Here is a 15743-nt window from a genome sequence, read left to right on the forward strand (position 1 = left end):
TTGCATAAACGTTGCCAACTTCCCTTCTTTCTGTATGCTCATCGATGCTCCTTGCAGCTCCTCTCTTTTCCTCCCTTTCCTGAAAAGGAAAAAAAAATATTTAAGCAGATACATGTATCCTTAAATTCCATAGTTTTCTAAGTTATACCTGCAAATGTAGATCTTAGGAGCTAATTTCCTTTTTGATTTACCACCTTAGTCTCATATTGTATGATAACATTTGACTTGTGTGGAATGTAAGATGTTCATTTGACTTCAAGTTTTTTGTAGATTATTCCTGCTTGGCTGAATTGCCTGCCAATAAAGCATTACTTGCATGACGCCAAATGTGAAAAAATTAAAGTTAATTTTTTGGAAGAACAAAAATATCATAGATATTTAAAAGAGTTTCTAGAAAGTTATAATATAATATCTTTGATATATATTGTATTTAGGAATTGTCTAGAAATTCTAGACACTTAGATATTTTTAGTAGAGGATAGAAAAATCTAGATATTCTAGAGTAATACTAGAAGATAAAGATAACTAGATTTTTCTTATGGATGGATCTAGAATAATATCTAGAAACATCCCTAAACAAGTATAAATAGGGGTGACATTAGGCATTTGTAACCAACCCCAAACCAAACCCAATTGTAAGTCATTCAAGCTAATTCAAGACAGTCTTCTTCCATTACAAAGTTTTTCTTTCCATAGCTTCCTCTTCTTTAGTTGAATCTTCCGATCTTATTTAACGATCTTGGGCTAGCAGAAGGTTTCCCCGATTTACTTTTCTTCTGCTATATTTCTCTACATGGTACCAGAGCCTTATCCATAGCCATTGTTGGCTTCTGGATTTTATTTCAAGATCGGGTTAGTAGTAGATTCAACTGGTTTCTCTATATGGATTTAAGCGGCCGTGTTAATGGACTGGGGATGGAGTTGTTGAATTAGTCCAATTACAAGGTATGGAAGACATGTATGGAGTCATACCTTGTGGGAGAGGATTTGTGGGATGTTGTTAATGGTAGTTACACAAGTCCTCCTATTGACGGACCGAAAAATAGCGACGCATGCAAGAAGTGGAAGCAAATTAATGCGAAGGCGGAGTTCATCCTGAAGAGGTCCATTTCTCACAACTTGTTTGATCATATTATTAGGTGCAAATCAGCTCATGAGATATGGAGGACCCTCGATCGGCTGTTTAACAAGAAGGATGAAGCGCGACTACAGATCTTGGAGAATGAATTGGCTAACACCATTCAAGGTAATCTTTCTATTGCCGATTACTTTTTGAGGATTAAGAACTTATGTTCAGAGATCTCTTTATTAAATATGGATGAGGCTATCTCTGAAGCACGAATGAGAAGAATTATCATTCGTGGTCTGAAACCAGAATATATTCCTTTTGTTACATCAATTCAAGGATGGGCTCAACAACCATCCTTGGAGGAGTTTGAGAATTTGTTGTCATCACAGGAACTACTAGCCAAACAGATGGCTAGTGTGTATATCAAGGAAGGGGAAGGAAATGCTCTTGTAGCTGACAAGAGGAATTTTAAAGGAAGACAAAAGCGAAGTGGTTCAAGAGAGATGAAATATGTTATCCAAATTCAGAAGTGACCATGATTCATACTGAAAGCTCTTACCCCTCAATTTTCAGGAAAAAGTTTCTATGGAATATGTTAAGCAAGGAAACCGGCAGAACTATAGGAAACAGGCAGAACTATCACTATCACTACTGTTTCTCAGTTCCCTCGCCATAGCTACCATGCTAGTGTCCTCCATCCTTCTCTTGAAGTCGCTAAAGAAAAACACTTGTGCACCTGTTCTCAGCTTGCTTTCTCTGCTCATTTCAGTATCAATTCTACACCTCATGGCAGGTGTTCAATGCAGAAAATCAGTAGATATGGTCAAGAAGTTATGTGACACTATCAATGTGCAAGCATCTAAAATATGATAGAAAGAAATAATGTTCATATGTCAATGCAGTAAACCCGTCCAAAGGAATTATTTTGAAATACAAATACAAATCCAAAAAAGAAAAATGTCTTCAACTTCCCCAGCTTCCATCTAGCTGGATATGTTATTGTGCTTAATGAAACAAAAGAAACAGCTCAAAGGAACTGCTGGTTATTAAGATCAGCCATGGCTATGCCGAAGCTTGATGTCTCCTTCATCTTTCAATCACACGCCTCTGCACCGTAAAGAAACACTTCTCAAATATGTTTTACCAAGATTTAAAAGGCTAAGTGAAAATCAGGACATAATGCAAAAAGGCTTGAGTCGCGTACCTGTTGAACCGGTGTTGCAGCTTTTTTATATGCACGTCAGGCTGACGAATCTAAGTGATAATAAGGACCTTGATTTCCTTTGCATATTCTTCTTCTTGCTCGACCTTAATTTGCTTGACTGATTTTTCAAGAGACTCACCACATCGTTTCACTTCAATCATCTTTAGTGTTGAAATGTCTCCAATACAAGAAGGGATTTCTTCAAGACGGAAGCAGCTTTCTACAAGAAGCTGCTCGAGGTTGAGCAAGGACTCGGCGGAGGCATTCCATTCTGTAATTTTGAGCGACCTCAATTTAAGAACCTTGAGGGTCGGAAACTCTTCATCTTCAATGTCCCATCTTCCCTGCTGAAATGCTTTATGCTCCAACTTGAGAACCACTAAATTTGGTAAGCTCCCGATATTAGACATTTCACTTTGCGGCAATGAAACATCTGATAGAGTTAGCTTTGTCAGTGTCGAGGGCAAGCTGAACTTCAAGATCCTACCATTCACACTGAGTGATTCAAGTTGAAGAACATCTAATCTGAGCTTGAGAGGTTCTTTACAGTGGCACTTGAGCTTTCGCAGTTTGGTTGCCTTCTTGATCATGTAATCTGCTTGCTTATTAGTGAGAGATACTGTGGCCAAGGTCTCTATGCAACATATGTTTGTCGATTTGCGAGGAATGTGTTCATCAAAAGATACAACGGGTTCTACATGGACATGCTTTAACCTTGGCATATTCCAGATGGTCATCGGCATTATTGTACCACTGCCTACTGTTGTTACAAGCAATATTTCAAGGTTTGAAAGGTTCGATATCCATGATGGCATTGATTCCACGTAGCCTTTGATTCCTAAGAACTTCAAAAGAATAAGCTCTTTCGATCCCTGGAATGAACTTTCCGACACAGGACATTGCATTTGTAGAACTCTTAGCAGTTTAAAGTTCTCGAGATCAAAAAATTTCTGGCAGCCAGATTTCGGGGGTCTGAAGAATGCAGACCGAACTTGTAGGTTTCCAATCCTCCCTGCCCAATAAAGGCTATGATGAATGCAAAGCCTCCTGTGCTCATAAAAGGAACTAGACAAATCAGTCTTCCCGGTGCTCGTTATCTGTATAAACTTCTCTTCCTTAGCTTTTGTCACACAAAAATCATGCAACATATCATGAATGTGACATGATCTGACTCCTCCGGTGGACCTTTTCTTGCTGACCATTATTAAGCTTCTACCGATGAGATCATTCAGAAAACTTTCTGCAACAAGCTCTACACTCTTTGCCTCTGTGTTAACAAATCCCTCAATAGTCCATAACCAAGCCAAGTTTGAGAATGAAATTTCTTCATCCTCCTGAAATGATGCAAAATAGAGAAGGCAGGGTTTGAGATGATCTGGCAAGTGCTTGTAGCTCAGTTCTATTATATCTAAGCACTTTGCAGTAATGACAGTATCTGAATTTATACTTTCTGAAATTTTCCTCCAGCTTTCCTCCTTTTTTTCTATCCCTGTCAAAACACCAGCTGCCAAAATCACCAGGAGAGGTAGTCCTTGACAGTTTCTTGCAATTTGACCTCCTACCTCGCATAGTTCTGACGGGCAAGTTTGATCGTTGAATAACTTAATTTGCAAGAGTTCCCAACTCTTCTCCGCAGAAAGAAAAGGAAGTTGAAAAAGATTAGGGGTAATTTTGGAAGACACCTCAATATTTCGGCTGGTTAATAGTATCCTGCTTCCTTTGTCATCATCCGGGAAACATCCTCTCAAGTCTTCCCAAGTGTCAACACTCCATACATCATCAATGCAGAGAAGGTACCTCTTACTTTTTAAGAATCTTCTTAAAGTATCTGCTGGATCTTTCACATTTTGTTGATTGGAAAATCGAACTTGATTCAAAATTTCCAGCAACAATTTTCTTCTATCATAAGTTTGGGAAACACAACACCTAGCTTGGACGTCAAAATGGTACATTATGGCTTCATCATGATAAACTTTCTTTGCTAGTGTAGTCTTTCCAAGACCCGGCATCCCTACAATAGACACAATATCTAATTTTTTTGATCCTCTGGTGAGCTGCTTTATTAGTGACTCTGCCTCTTCATCAAATCCCACCACTACCTCATCGTGCCCTGGAGTCTCAACTCCTTGTGGGACAGGATCTGCTGCCTCTTGTTTGACGGGGACTTCAACTTCTTGCACATGGAGCTCTGTTAATTGATCATTGACAAGCTTAATTTCTGTTGTGATCTTACATAACAAATGCCGATACCAAACAGGATAGTCTCCCATAACCAGGCAATCAGTTACGCATTCTGCCTGGTATGCTAGAGCTATCACTTTTGTCCAAAGATCACGTTTCTTTACCTCCTCAAAGTCATGTTTTTTCTCCCCAACTTTCTCCAACAAGAGAGATAACTCCCCCTGGGCTTCTGCAATAAGGTGCTTGACAGCAGAATCATACTTTCCATCTTGCAGCAACTCTTTAAGATAGCATAAGAGCGACTTAATAAAGCCTGATCCATTTGTCCTTGGGAAACTACATTTTGATGACAATGGAGCTTCCATGATCAGGTCTTTTAGGTCTGCCATGACAAGGTCAATCTTTTTAAACAAGTCAGAGCATACAAAGGTAACTTCTGCTGCTTTGTCAATGGAGAAAGAGTAAGCAACAAATGCAACCTCAGCAATAAGACCTTCAACGTAAGTAACTATATCCCTCAATTTCCCCTGGTCAACAGATAGATCTTCAGGCGGATAGATGAACAAAGTTAGCAATTGCTTTGATGCTTGGAGAAGGCTTTCGGCTTGATCTTTCATAGGAGGAAGCATCGAAGAACATGTCTCACCATTTGATAACTCCAACAAATCCTTGAAGAGAAAATGAATGGAATCATCAACAAATTTTATCACATCCCGATTGTACTGGATTTGTGATTTAACCAAACATCTTAGTGCTCCTGTATAAATTCTTGCAACTTGGGGCTTAATGGGCTTGATCTCTTGCAAAACATTTGAGATCTTAAGTCTCAAGTGAGATGCCACGTCTTCGTCCATTTCTTCCACATGACATAGGTAACAGATGTAAGCAGCATCCCTAGTGACAACCTCCATATGATTAAAGAGAATTCCAGATTTCTCTAGTTCCATGCTTGCATCTTTTATGAAATTGAGGAAGGTTTTCAGATACTTTAGACTATCTTCAAGGACTTGAAACTCTTTCTTTAGAAGATCAAACTTGTTCAGCTCTTTCTTGTTGATGAAAAGATCCTTCACATTCTGAAGGATGTACTCGATGAACTTCTTAAACAATGGGCTGCATAAATTTGGTAAAGGCCACCTTCCTGGAACCAGCGAAAGGAGAAACTCATAACCGTGTTTGACTTCAGCAGAAGATAAGTCTGCCCTTGGCCCCGAAACAGTATCTACTACTTGCATTCCGCGTCCTCGCAACTTCCCATCCTTAATCATTCCTTTTTTAGTTGCCCAAAACAGAAATGTATCAAGAAATCTCCTCTCTATTTCAGACATTCGTTTTCCTGTGGTATTTTCCTCAGACATGTAGACAGCTCTGAAAGTAAAGAGATAAAAATAATCACATTCTAAGACCAAAAATTCTTAACTACAGGGAATATTCACGAGTTTCTCCAATTAAGTTAAACTATCATAAAGATTTCAAAAAACTTGCTATTACTAGCTGAAAAACATCCCCTAAAAATAAAATATACAAAGAATAAAATATCCCCTAAAATTCCAGGTCAATTAGCTGCTTCAAGAGAAGAGCCTAAAATTCCAGGTCAATTAGCTGCTTCAAGAGAAGAGCCTAAAATTCCAGCATCTATAGAACTTAACTCCTAGAATAGAATAACTTGCAAATTACCATACACAGAGTGCTTCATAATTAGTAATTCAGAAAGCAAATAAAGACTAGTAGCTCACATTATTTTTTCACATGCAACATTCCATGCTAGATTTATAAGGCTGAGTGAGTATATAAAAATTTAGTACATTCTCAAACTGGTAAATTATCATTCTACAGAGCATGCAAAACTGAGATCTCAATAAATAAGCAAAATCAGAGTATGACAAGAACATAAGCAACAATAATACTTCAGGATTCTTGCATTGCCGTTTACTCATCATCATTCATTTCCAGCAGCTGAATGTGTTACTATTTGTTGCCTCAATTTACATATTTTACTCATATTTACCCATATTTTCATGGTTCAAATATTGCTGAAGCCAAATTTTACCCCTTAAAATCTCACTCCCCAACCCTTTTATGGGCTCATTTTGCCAGCACTACATGTACAGAAAGTTATCCTGGTTTACCCCAGTGAACAAATATAACTATGAGTTATATCTGAAAGTCACAATGCGTACTTCACACAGTACGATTAGGCAAATGGAAAGAAAGTCACCTGGAACATATCTGGAAAAACAATCACATAAATGCTCAGAACACAACAACAACAACAACAACAACAACATACCTAGTGTAATCCCACGGGTAGTGGCGACGCCTCATAGAGCCGAGGGTGTTCATCCAAACCCCCTCGGCGGAAAAAAAATATTATTTTACAAGTTAAAATTATTTTTTATGTATATACGCTAGATGTTGAATCCCTCTAGACTTCTTCGTATGATTATTTTTTTATATTTTGAACCCCTTAGGCGGAAATTCTGGCTCCATCACTACCCATGGGTGAGGTCTGGGGAGGGTAGAGTGTACGCATATCTTACACCTACCTTGTTGGAGGTAGATAGGTAGATATACAAGTCCAAGTATTTATTTAGTGTCAATCAAGTTGTTTTATAGAGTACATACTTTTTTCTATCTATATGTTTATTACTAGTTGTCTGATGATGTTTCAACCCCATTGTCTTTCCTTAAAATTTATGTCAGATGGGGTTGGAAATATTTTCTTGGACAAAATATTGATGTTCTATAAATGCCATTTTCTTGTTTTATAGGCTTAAGTTTCACAAGAATCCACTTCCACAAGAATCTCCAACCAGGTTTGTGAAAAATCTTAATTAATCCTAGTTGTTATTGTTCAAAAGAATGGAGGAAAAAAAAAAAGGAGCTCCTAGAAAGAAAGCTGTGTGAACTGAAACTGAAGAAAATGCAAACCTGGATGATAGTTGATGTTCTTCCTGCAGCAATACAAAGTAAGTTTTGTTCTAGAGTCTATATTTGATCTCAACTGGATGCCTTCTTGCTGTAAGTTTTGTTCTAAGTCTATATTTGATTCCAACTGGATGCCTTGTTGCTGAGCATTTACATGTGTGTTCAGTGTTCACACAAGGAAAAGTTGACCAAGACTTGAGAGGAGAAAATAACAAAAATTTGGCCCCTTATGTTTCAAAATAGTCCCTTAATTATGCTCCTCGCAGTTATAGTCGCTCAAGTTTGCAAAATGAACACTTTTGATCTCTTATCTTATATTTAACAACTTCGTTAGAGTTTGATCAGAACTTTAAAAAAATCAGAAAATTCGAAAAGTTCTGTCAAATTTTAGAAACTACAACAAACATACCGTGGGTAATCCTACAAGTAAATTTTGAGGAGGGTACCATATACGCAGATCTTACCCCTACTTTCGTGGAGTACAGAGGTTACTTCCGATAGACCATCGGCTCAAAAGAAAATAGACAATAAAATCGAAAGAAATAAAATAAATGCAGTAACACATAGTATTACACATCGAAGGAAAGGGTATTTTTTTAAGAAGTATGCGTGCACTTCTTCTGTTTGAAATCCGCTTAGAATTTTTCGAAAAATATTTTCCAATTTTCTCATATTTGGTTGATCAAAATATTTTGTAAAACATTTTCTCTAGGAAAATAAATTCCTTAAAAATGAGGAAAATGATTTTCATAATGAAAGTAGTGAAAATAAGTTTCATAAGTGACACTCCAAGTTCATTATCTCTTCCCACCTACCCAACTCCCCAACCCCCACCCCATCACCCCCGAACCCCCACTCCCCACCCATACCACCTCATTATGCTTTGTTAGATTACATATAAATGCTATTAGAATAATATTTCTTTATTTGCTTACCAAACACTAAAAGACAAGTAATAAACCCATTGATTTCTAAGAAAACATTTTCTAGAAAAATATTTTCCTTCCTACCAAACGCACCCTTTCTAGAAAAACATTTTCCTTCATACCAAACACATCCTTAATTCTCTCAAAAGTATTTATTGAGTGATTGCTTTCTTTTAATGCACCACTTGCCAGGCGCAACGCCAGACCTATTTTATAATGTTTGGAAACTGGGACAGGGGAGTTAACTAACTATCGAAGACTTTTGATATCTTGAAAAATGGTATTATTATCACTTAATATTAAATGTGAGATAATCACATTTAACAAGAATCATAACACGTGGTGGATGTTTTTTTTAAGAATTTAATTCTCTCGAAATCTCGTGTAAAGGTCCGCTGTACATCAATACTTTTGAAAAAGATAATCTATTAAAAAATTTTGAGAAGAGAAAAAAATTTCACAAATGCGCATACACAAATTATTTCTATTTAAATATTTAAAATTATTTATTCGAATTAGAGCATAGATGAACTATAGCTTCATTATCAATTTTTCTTTTGAAAATGAAAAATAGATTATTCCAGGATTTTTTTTTTTTTTTTACTTTTATATATTTGTGTATGTAAATATATGGTTTTAAATGGGAGAAATGGTTTTGTAGCGTTTTACAATTTTTTTTAGTTTGATAACCCTTTTATACGAGATTAACTTTTTCTACACATAAGAGAACTGAAAAGGGTATATTCTTCTATTCAAATTGTAAGAGGACATAAGATCTCATTTTCCTAAAAAAGTACTTCTTAGGCATAATACATAAATAGACCCTTAAACTTGGCTTCAGCTGTCAAGTATGCTCTCCAATTTTGGGTGTGCACAAGTAGGCACCTCAACTTGTATAAAGTTGAGCAAGTAAACACAAATGATGACATGACACTAACGTGGCACATAAATATTGGAGGGCCACGTCTGTGCCACATCAATGCTACATTAGCATTTGTGTTTTGCTTATTCAACTTTAGACAAGTTGAGATGCCTACTTGTGTATATTCAAAGTTGGAGGGCATACTTGCCCGCTGAGACTAAATTTAAGGGCCTATTTATGTATTAATATTCCTACCTATCACCCATGATATAGATTGAGAAAAGTATATAACAACAACATACTCGATCCCACAAGGCTAAATACTTATTTACATTGATGTTTACACCAAATCGATACAATTTACTATGGTTAAGTGATTTAATGAAGTGAATATATACATTAATTAATCATGGTTAAGTGACAATTGTATACATCCAAACACATGTCATACACCCATTAATTTGGTGTAAACACTCAGTGCGAGTAAGCTTTTACGGTCTCACAAATGGGTCTGGGGAGGGAAGAGTGTATGCAGACCTTACACCTACAATAGACCCTCGGAATCTCGTTCGGCCTTGTCGCACTTCCCCGCTTTATAAATGTGGTTGGTCTCTTTATTTTTTACCACCTGTTCGGCTAATTTTATAAAATCTACTTATTGTTTAAAGAGTTTTTCGAAAAAGTAAATTTGAAGAGTACGTATGTAGTAGTTTGACTGATCAATTTGAAGAGTACGTTGTCATACCCTATTTTAACCGGGTTTGAAATTAGGAGTACAACATATTGGAGATTCCTATTTTTGTTTTATTTTAAGGAGTCGCCACCTAATTAATTTAACGGTGAATTAGGACACCAAGATGTTAACTAAGGTAAAGTTAAAACTAAACCTCCGTTAATAGTCTGCTTAACCAATGTGATTCTAGGTAAGGGTTCTATATTATCCTAAAGGGAAGGTGTTAGGCATCCTTTAGAATCCGTTAACTACGGTTATCCGACCAAACTTAGGTTAATTAATTAAGATTAAATATAGTGTTTAGATTTTAAGAAAATAGCTTGTACATATTACTAAGGTTTCAAAGGAAAATATAATAGTGTCGTTTGAATTAACTTGTAGAAAAATATAGTAATTTTATAAAGGAAACGCTGAGACTTATGAATGCTGTTAAAAAAACTTTGAATGAGAAGAGTAATTCTATTTAAAAATATGACTTGTGTTGATACCCAATTTTGTCCCTCCTTTATTTAATTTATTTTACTCGGGCTTCTAAATTTATTGACGAGCTAAATACTTTATTTTCACTACTATTATTTTCGCTACTTTTATTTTCAACATTACAAGTATTACTTTACCACAAATTTTAAATGATTCGTAATCATTTCATTTTTCGGGTTCGGAATCGTTAAATCAATTACAAGACAACACTTTGCAAAATCTTTATTTTTCTACATATTAATTATTAATTGTCTTTACATAGTATATGTTGTACTAGTCATTAAATTAGAAGCCCAAAATAATTTAAATAAAGGAAGAAGGACCCACATTTTCGGATCAACATTTGATCTCAAATAACCAACCCATATATTAAATTTAACAGCCCAATACCCACAACCCATCTGCCAGCCCACTTCCTCCAAACCTGACCCGGCCCAATGTTTATTTCCTAAACCTAAAACGCTTTCCGCCTCCCTCACCCTCTCCTTTCTTTTCTCTTTCGTCTCCGCCTCTTCTCTCTCTCTCTCTATACTCTCCTCACAGCCGTTCCCCCTCCCTCTCTCTCTCTCTATATTCTCCTCTCACGTTCTCCTCCACTTACCCTTGTCCCCCACGCCTGCTCCTGCTCCTCACGTTCCCCTGTCCCCCACTCGCTACACCCCGCTCCTCTTCCATTTAAACCCTAATCATAATACTATAAATAATCCTAATTTGGGAGGAGATCGGGGGGATTTTTTGAACGAGCAAGAAACGGGGTCAAGATCGAGAAACAAAATCTTGAATCCCAAAACTCCTCCAATGTTCGAATCTCCAACAAGTCTTGACCAGTTTTTTTTTTTTTTTAAAGTCTTGGTTTTTCTTTTAATTTTTCAAAATCTGGTCCGAACCCTACTTACAGTTGAAGTTCTAGAGACAAACAGAATTTCCCTTTTCTTTAACGAGTATATTGTTTCCGTCGATATCGAAACTCTCGATTCGAAAGGTTTGTCGAATTTGAGTTCGTCGCGTTCGAAACGTAGATTCGAGACCTCGACGATCCCCACTTCACTGCACCACGAACATGTACAATCTGATGCTATTTAGGTTTATCGTCTTGTGAAATTTTGTTAATTGAAGTGCTGTTAGTTGAAATCCTGTTCTTATTGGATATTTGTTGGTTCATTAGTTATTAGGTGTGATTTATCACGAATCTTGCTTAGTTGTGGGTCTGTTTGGTTAACCTAGATTAATCAACACATTTTAGGCTCGGATTATGCTATTTTGATTGTTGTTTGGCTAAGTGCAAGCTAATTTGGTCTGAATCTCGTTTGCGATACACTTGATGGTTCATAAGTATGACTAAAGAATGTTATGTTTGGTTGTATCTGTTCTTACAAGTGTGATAACATGAACAATGGGACTGTCAATTTTATTTTACGAATCAGTAGGTGTTTACTTGTGGATTTTGGGATAAATGTGGGTCTGATTTAGGTTACAGCACCTGTTGCGCTATGTGTTTGAGGAACATGAGCCTGTCCAGATTTTTTTAGTATTATTAATAGCTGGTTTTAGATGATTTCAGTCAAGTATGGTCACATTGTGGTTATCTAGACTTGTTCATTTCACATTTTCACCCATACGATTCTTCCCACACGTTTTTAGTATTTCCTGTGTTCTTTAAAGGATCTGGTTCAAACGAAAGGCTTGTATCATAGTCGGGATTAGCAAGTACCAGATTTAGGAATGGGGAAAAGAGGATAAATTCTGTTTGTTATCTCATCATGGAGGCTGTTTCTCTATTGAGTTCTGTTGTTCATTCATTTGATCATTCATTTCCTCCACCCTTCGTTAAAATTGCGCTACTGTTCCTCTGCTTCGATTACTCTCTACATTTGATCATGTCTAATTATAAAATGGTAGTTTGTTTGATTTAGCTGTGACTATCATGTGGCTACCTTGAAAGATTGTTGTTGTGTGTGTATTAGTCTTCTAGTCCATCATCCTATTGCATCCATTTGCCTGCTAATTGGACTGTTTTAGAAAATATATTGATACACCTGTCTTGAGCTCAACCTTTGTTAGTACTTGCATATACTGATACACCTATCTGGATTTAGCTACCTTTTGCTTAATGATTAAGGTTATTATGTCAGTGATAAATGAGATGTCCCATTTGAACTGAACCAGGGTATTGAACCTTAGGTTTTAAAGCATTTTTTCATTGTCCATCTGCTTACTGATGCCCTTTTGAAGATTGTTGGGCCTTAAAATCCTTTCTGATATGGATGCTCTTATCATATTACAGTTTTTGCTACTACATCTGCCATACTTGCTCGATTTCTTTTCTTATTGCTTGTTTAGAAGACATTAATAAGTGCATAACTTTGTCAGTTTGCAGTTCATATAAAGCTTATGCTGTCTAGTTGACATAACCAGTGTCCATATAACCCGTGTCACTTTACCGCTGTTTACTACTATGTTGTACAATTATGTAGCTAAATAGAATTTGTATGGACATGAGCGTTTAGTTTAAATCTGAACTTGAATATAGTATAAGTTATCTGGGTTAACATCGTCTAGTTTGAAGTGGGAAAACCTGTAGAATTCTTCGAGTGAAGTTCGATCAGTGGCCCAGTTGAGGTGTTCTGCCTAAACCTTTAATTGTTTCAGTTTGATTGTTATTAGTTGTTTGCTGGAATTTTACTCTCCTTCCTCCTCTTTGCTATTATGCTTTTGCTATGCGAATATACATGGCATATACACCATATACACAAGCTATTGATTTTGTTTAAGTTTACATTTTATATACTCATCCTTATTCATTGATAATATACTAATCATTTCCTTTTGTTCTTATGCATGAACATAACATACGAGTCCGAGAGGACTCGCCTTCTCCCGTATCTGATGTTGGGCTAAAAGCCCAACGTAATAGCATGACTGCTTTACTGTCCAGCCTCATTCCGCATCCAAACAAGAAAAAAAACAAAATTTGGGCCCAATAGACAAGACAGCCCACAGCAGCAATATAAACAGATTTGTTGGGCTTAAGCCCAATGGCGTGAACAGTAACGCAGCAGCAGTCCCTGGAAATGGGCCGAGCCCATTTAACCTATTTGCTCTTCTATCTTATTTTTGTGCATCTAATTTATGTTGTATGACTAACATTTACGCTTGTTAATTAAGATAAACTTTAGTAACATTAAGGGTTTTAGTTTAGTTATGGGTAGTTAATTCCACAAAATTACATTCACTTCTAGTTATGTTCTAAACTACTTATATAGTATCTATAACATTTATTTGGAGTAATTTTTAAATAGCATGACTATATATTTGAGTTAAAAGAATCAACATTTACTCTTTTTATCTTACAACACTTGAAATACACATTTGTTAAAACATTAATATTAATCTTACAATAACTTTACAAATACATTTTAATTTGCTAGTTGGCGTAATTCATATTCGGAATACATATGAACATCATTCATTCCATTTCTTTTGGTTTATTTATAATTAAACTCTTTTTTATTAAATCACTATTTTTCTACAAGTTCTTACTTGAAATAACATTTTACTTCTATCTAAAACTTTAGTAATACCTATCAGATATTTTCTTAAATATTTTACAATACTGTATTTACACTTAGCCTAATTAAATTTTAGTCCGGTCGGTTAACCATTGTTAATGGGTTTTAAAGGGTGCCTAATACCTCCCCTTTAGACTAATTGAACCCTTACCTAGAATCTTAAGTTTCGCAGACCTTAAACAGAGTTAACTTTAAATATAACTTTAATAAACTTTAGGTGTCCTAATTCACCATAAATAATTAGGTGGCGACTCCTTAAAACAAACTAACACAAACAAAAAACAGGAATCTCCAATATGTCGTACTTCTAATTTAACCCGGTTAAAATGGGGTATGACAACTTGTAGAAAATATAATAATTTGTGTAAAAGAAGAATTTAAATACTATTTAGAATAAGGTTTATAAATGTTGCTAAAGCTTTAAACGAAAATATAATAATGTTATTTAAAATGAGACTTACAAAAAAACAATAGTTTGCATATAAGTAATAACTTTTTTAAAATATGTAATAGTTTGCATATAAGTAATAGCTTTAAGTAAATTTGATCTTTGAATCGAATTATGTTATGAATATGGCAATGTAGAAAAATCTAGACTTAAAAGAATGCAAAAGAGGTAAGTTTTCTTTTTCTTTATTTAACTATGTTTGGCTAAAATATGCATAATTGGGTGACCCTTAAAAGTGTGTTCATAAAATATATTTGAATTTATATTTACACATTAGTGACGTTTGGAAATGTTTAGATAATAAGAATAAAATATGATTCCCTTCACTTAAAATATATATAATCATTCTATTTTGCAAATCGATTTTTTAAATAAAATAAATATTAGACATTGTAAATGGTTTTAACATGAAAAGAGAGGAGTGAAACTTATGAAATTAATTGTTAGCTCCTCTTAAACTAACTACCCATGACTAAAACTAAGCCTACTAATTCATTAGGATTTATCTAAACCAAGAAAACAAAACAAACGAAGAGTTAATTGCATAATACAAATTAAATGCACAAAATAGAGAAGTAGCTAATTTAAATGGGCTCAGCCCATTTTTAAAAAGAGTTGCTGCAATCTATTTGTTGCTGTTGGGCCTTAGCCCAGAATTTTGTTTCCTCTGTCGTGGATACAACTGGATAGAAAGGGGAAATGATGTTCCGTAGGGATTTTTGGGGTTTTCTCAAAACTTGTTTGAAGAGATTTTTTTTTTTTCGATCTGATTTCAGTGTCTTTTCATGATCTTCTTTTTGCAAGGGAATTTTTCTTTTGGCTTTCCAAACTTTTTTTTTGGGAGGGGCTTTCCAACCTCTAATTTCTAGGGGATTTCTGCGGCTAAACCACTTGTTCTTTTCAGGGGAATTTTATCAATCCAAAAAATCCTCCCCTAAAATGGATCAAAAAGTCCGCATTTATAGGGAAATTTTAGGGTTTTCGTTTGACAAGAAGAGAGAGAGGAGCGGGGAACAGGGGAAAGTGGTGAACAGAGGGAAGTGGGAGCGGGGTGTAGGCGGCGGTGGTGGGGACGAGAGATGATGAAGGAGAGGAGCGGATGGGGAAAAGGGAGAAGAGAGAGGAAGGAGAGAAAGAGGAAGGGAGAGAAGACGATGGGGAGGCGGCTGAAGGAAAAATATGGAAGGAGAAACCCTTTAAGGGTTTCCTTTCTTTTGAACGGATCCGGGTCGGGTCAAATGGTTTAATGGACTGGGTTGGTTTTAAATGTGGGTTGGGGTGAAAAATGTTGATTGGTCCGAAAATTGGGTTGGTTTCACAAATTAGGCTTTAGCCCAAAATAG

General features: G+C 35.8%; 1 protein-coding gene across 2 annotated transcripts; it reads right to left on the minus strand.

Moving 5' to 3' along the window:
• Positions 1-1919: 1919 nt before the first annotated feature.
• On the minus strand, positions 1920-7558 carry LOC132624894 (putative late blight resistance protein homolog R1A-3). 2 transcript variants are annotated; one of them, XM_060339638.1, is made up of 3 exons: positions 7386-7558; positions 2274-5822; positions 1920-2176 (listed from the first exon to the last, which is right to left on the minus strand). In XM_060339638.1, exon 2 carries the CDS (start codon positions 5810-5812, stop codon positions 2324-2326), a length of 3489 nt encoding a protein of 1162 aa, XP_060195621.1. In that variant the 5' UTR covers positions 5813-5822; positions 7386-7558; the 3' UTR covers positions 1920-2176; positions 2274-2323. The 2 variants fall into 2 exon arrangements, with proteins under 2 accessions (XP_060195621.1, XP_060195631.1); XM_060339648.1 differs by lacking the exon at positions 7386-7558 and adding an exon at positions 6558-6686.
• Between the last annotated feature and the right edge of the window lie 8185 nt (positions 7559-15743).

This window comes from Lycium barbarum, chromosome 2 (assembly GCF_019175385.1).
Source record: "Lycium barbarum isolate Lr01 chromosome 2, ASM1917538v2, whole genome shotgun sequence".
Classification (NCBI taxonomy): domain Eukaryota; kingdom Viridiplantae; phylum Streptophyta; class Magnoliopsida; order Solanales; family Solanaceae; genus Lycium; species Lycium barbarum.

Excerpts from the sequence above, each read along its gene's own strand:
- LOC132624894 (XM_060339638.1), bottom strand. The coding sequence starts at position 5,812 with ATGTCTGAGGAAAATACCACAGGAAAACGAATGTCTGAAATAGAGAGG.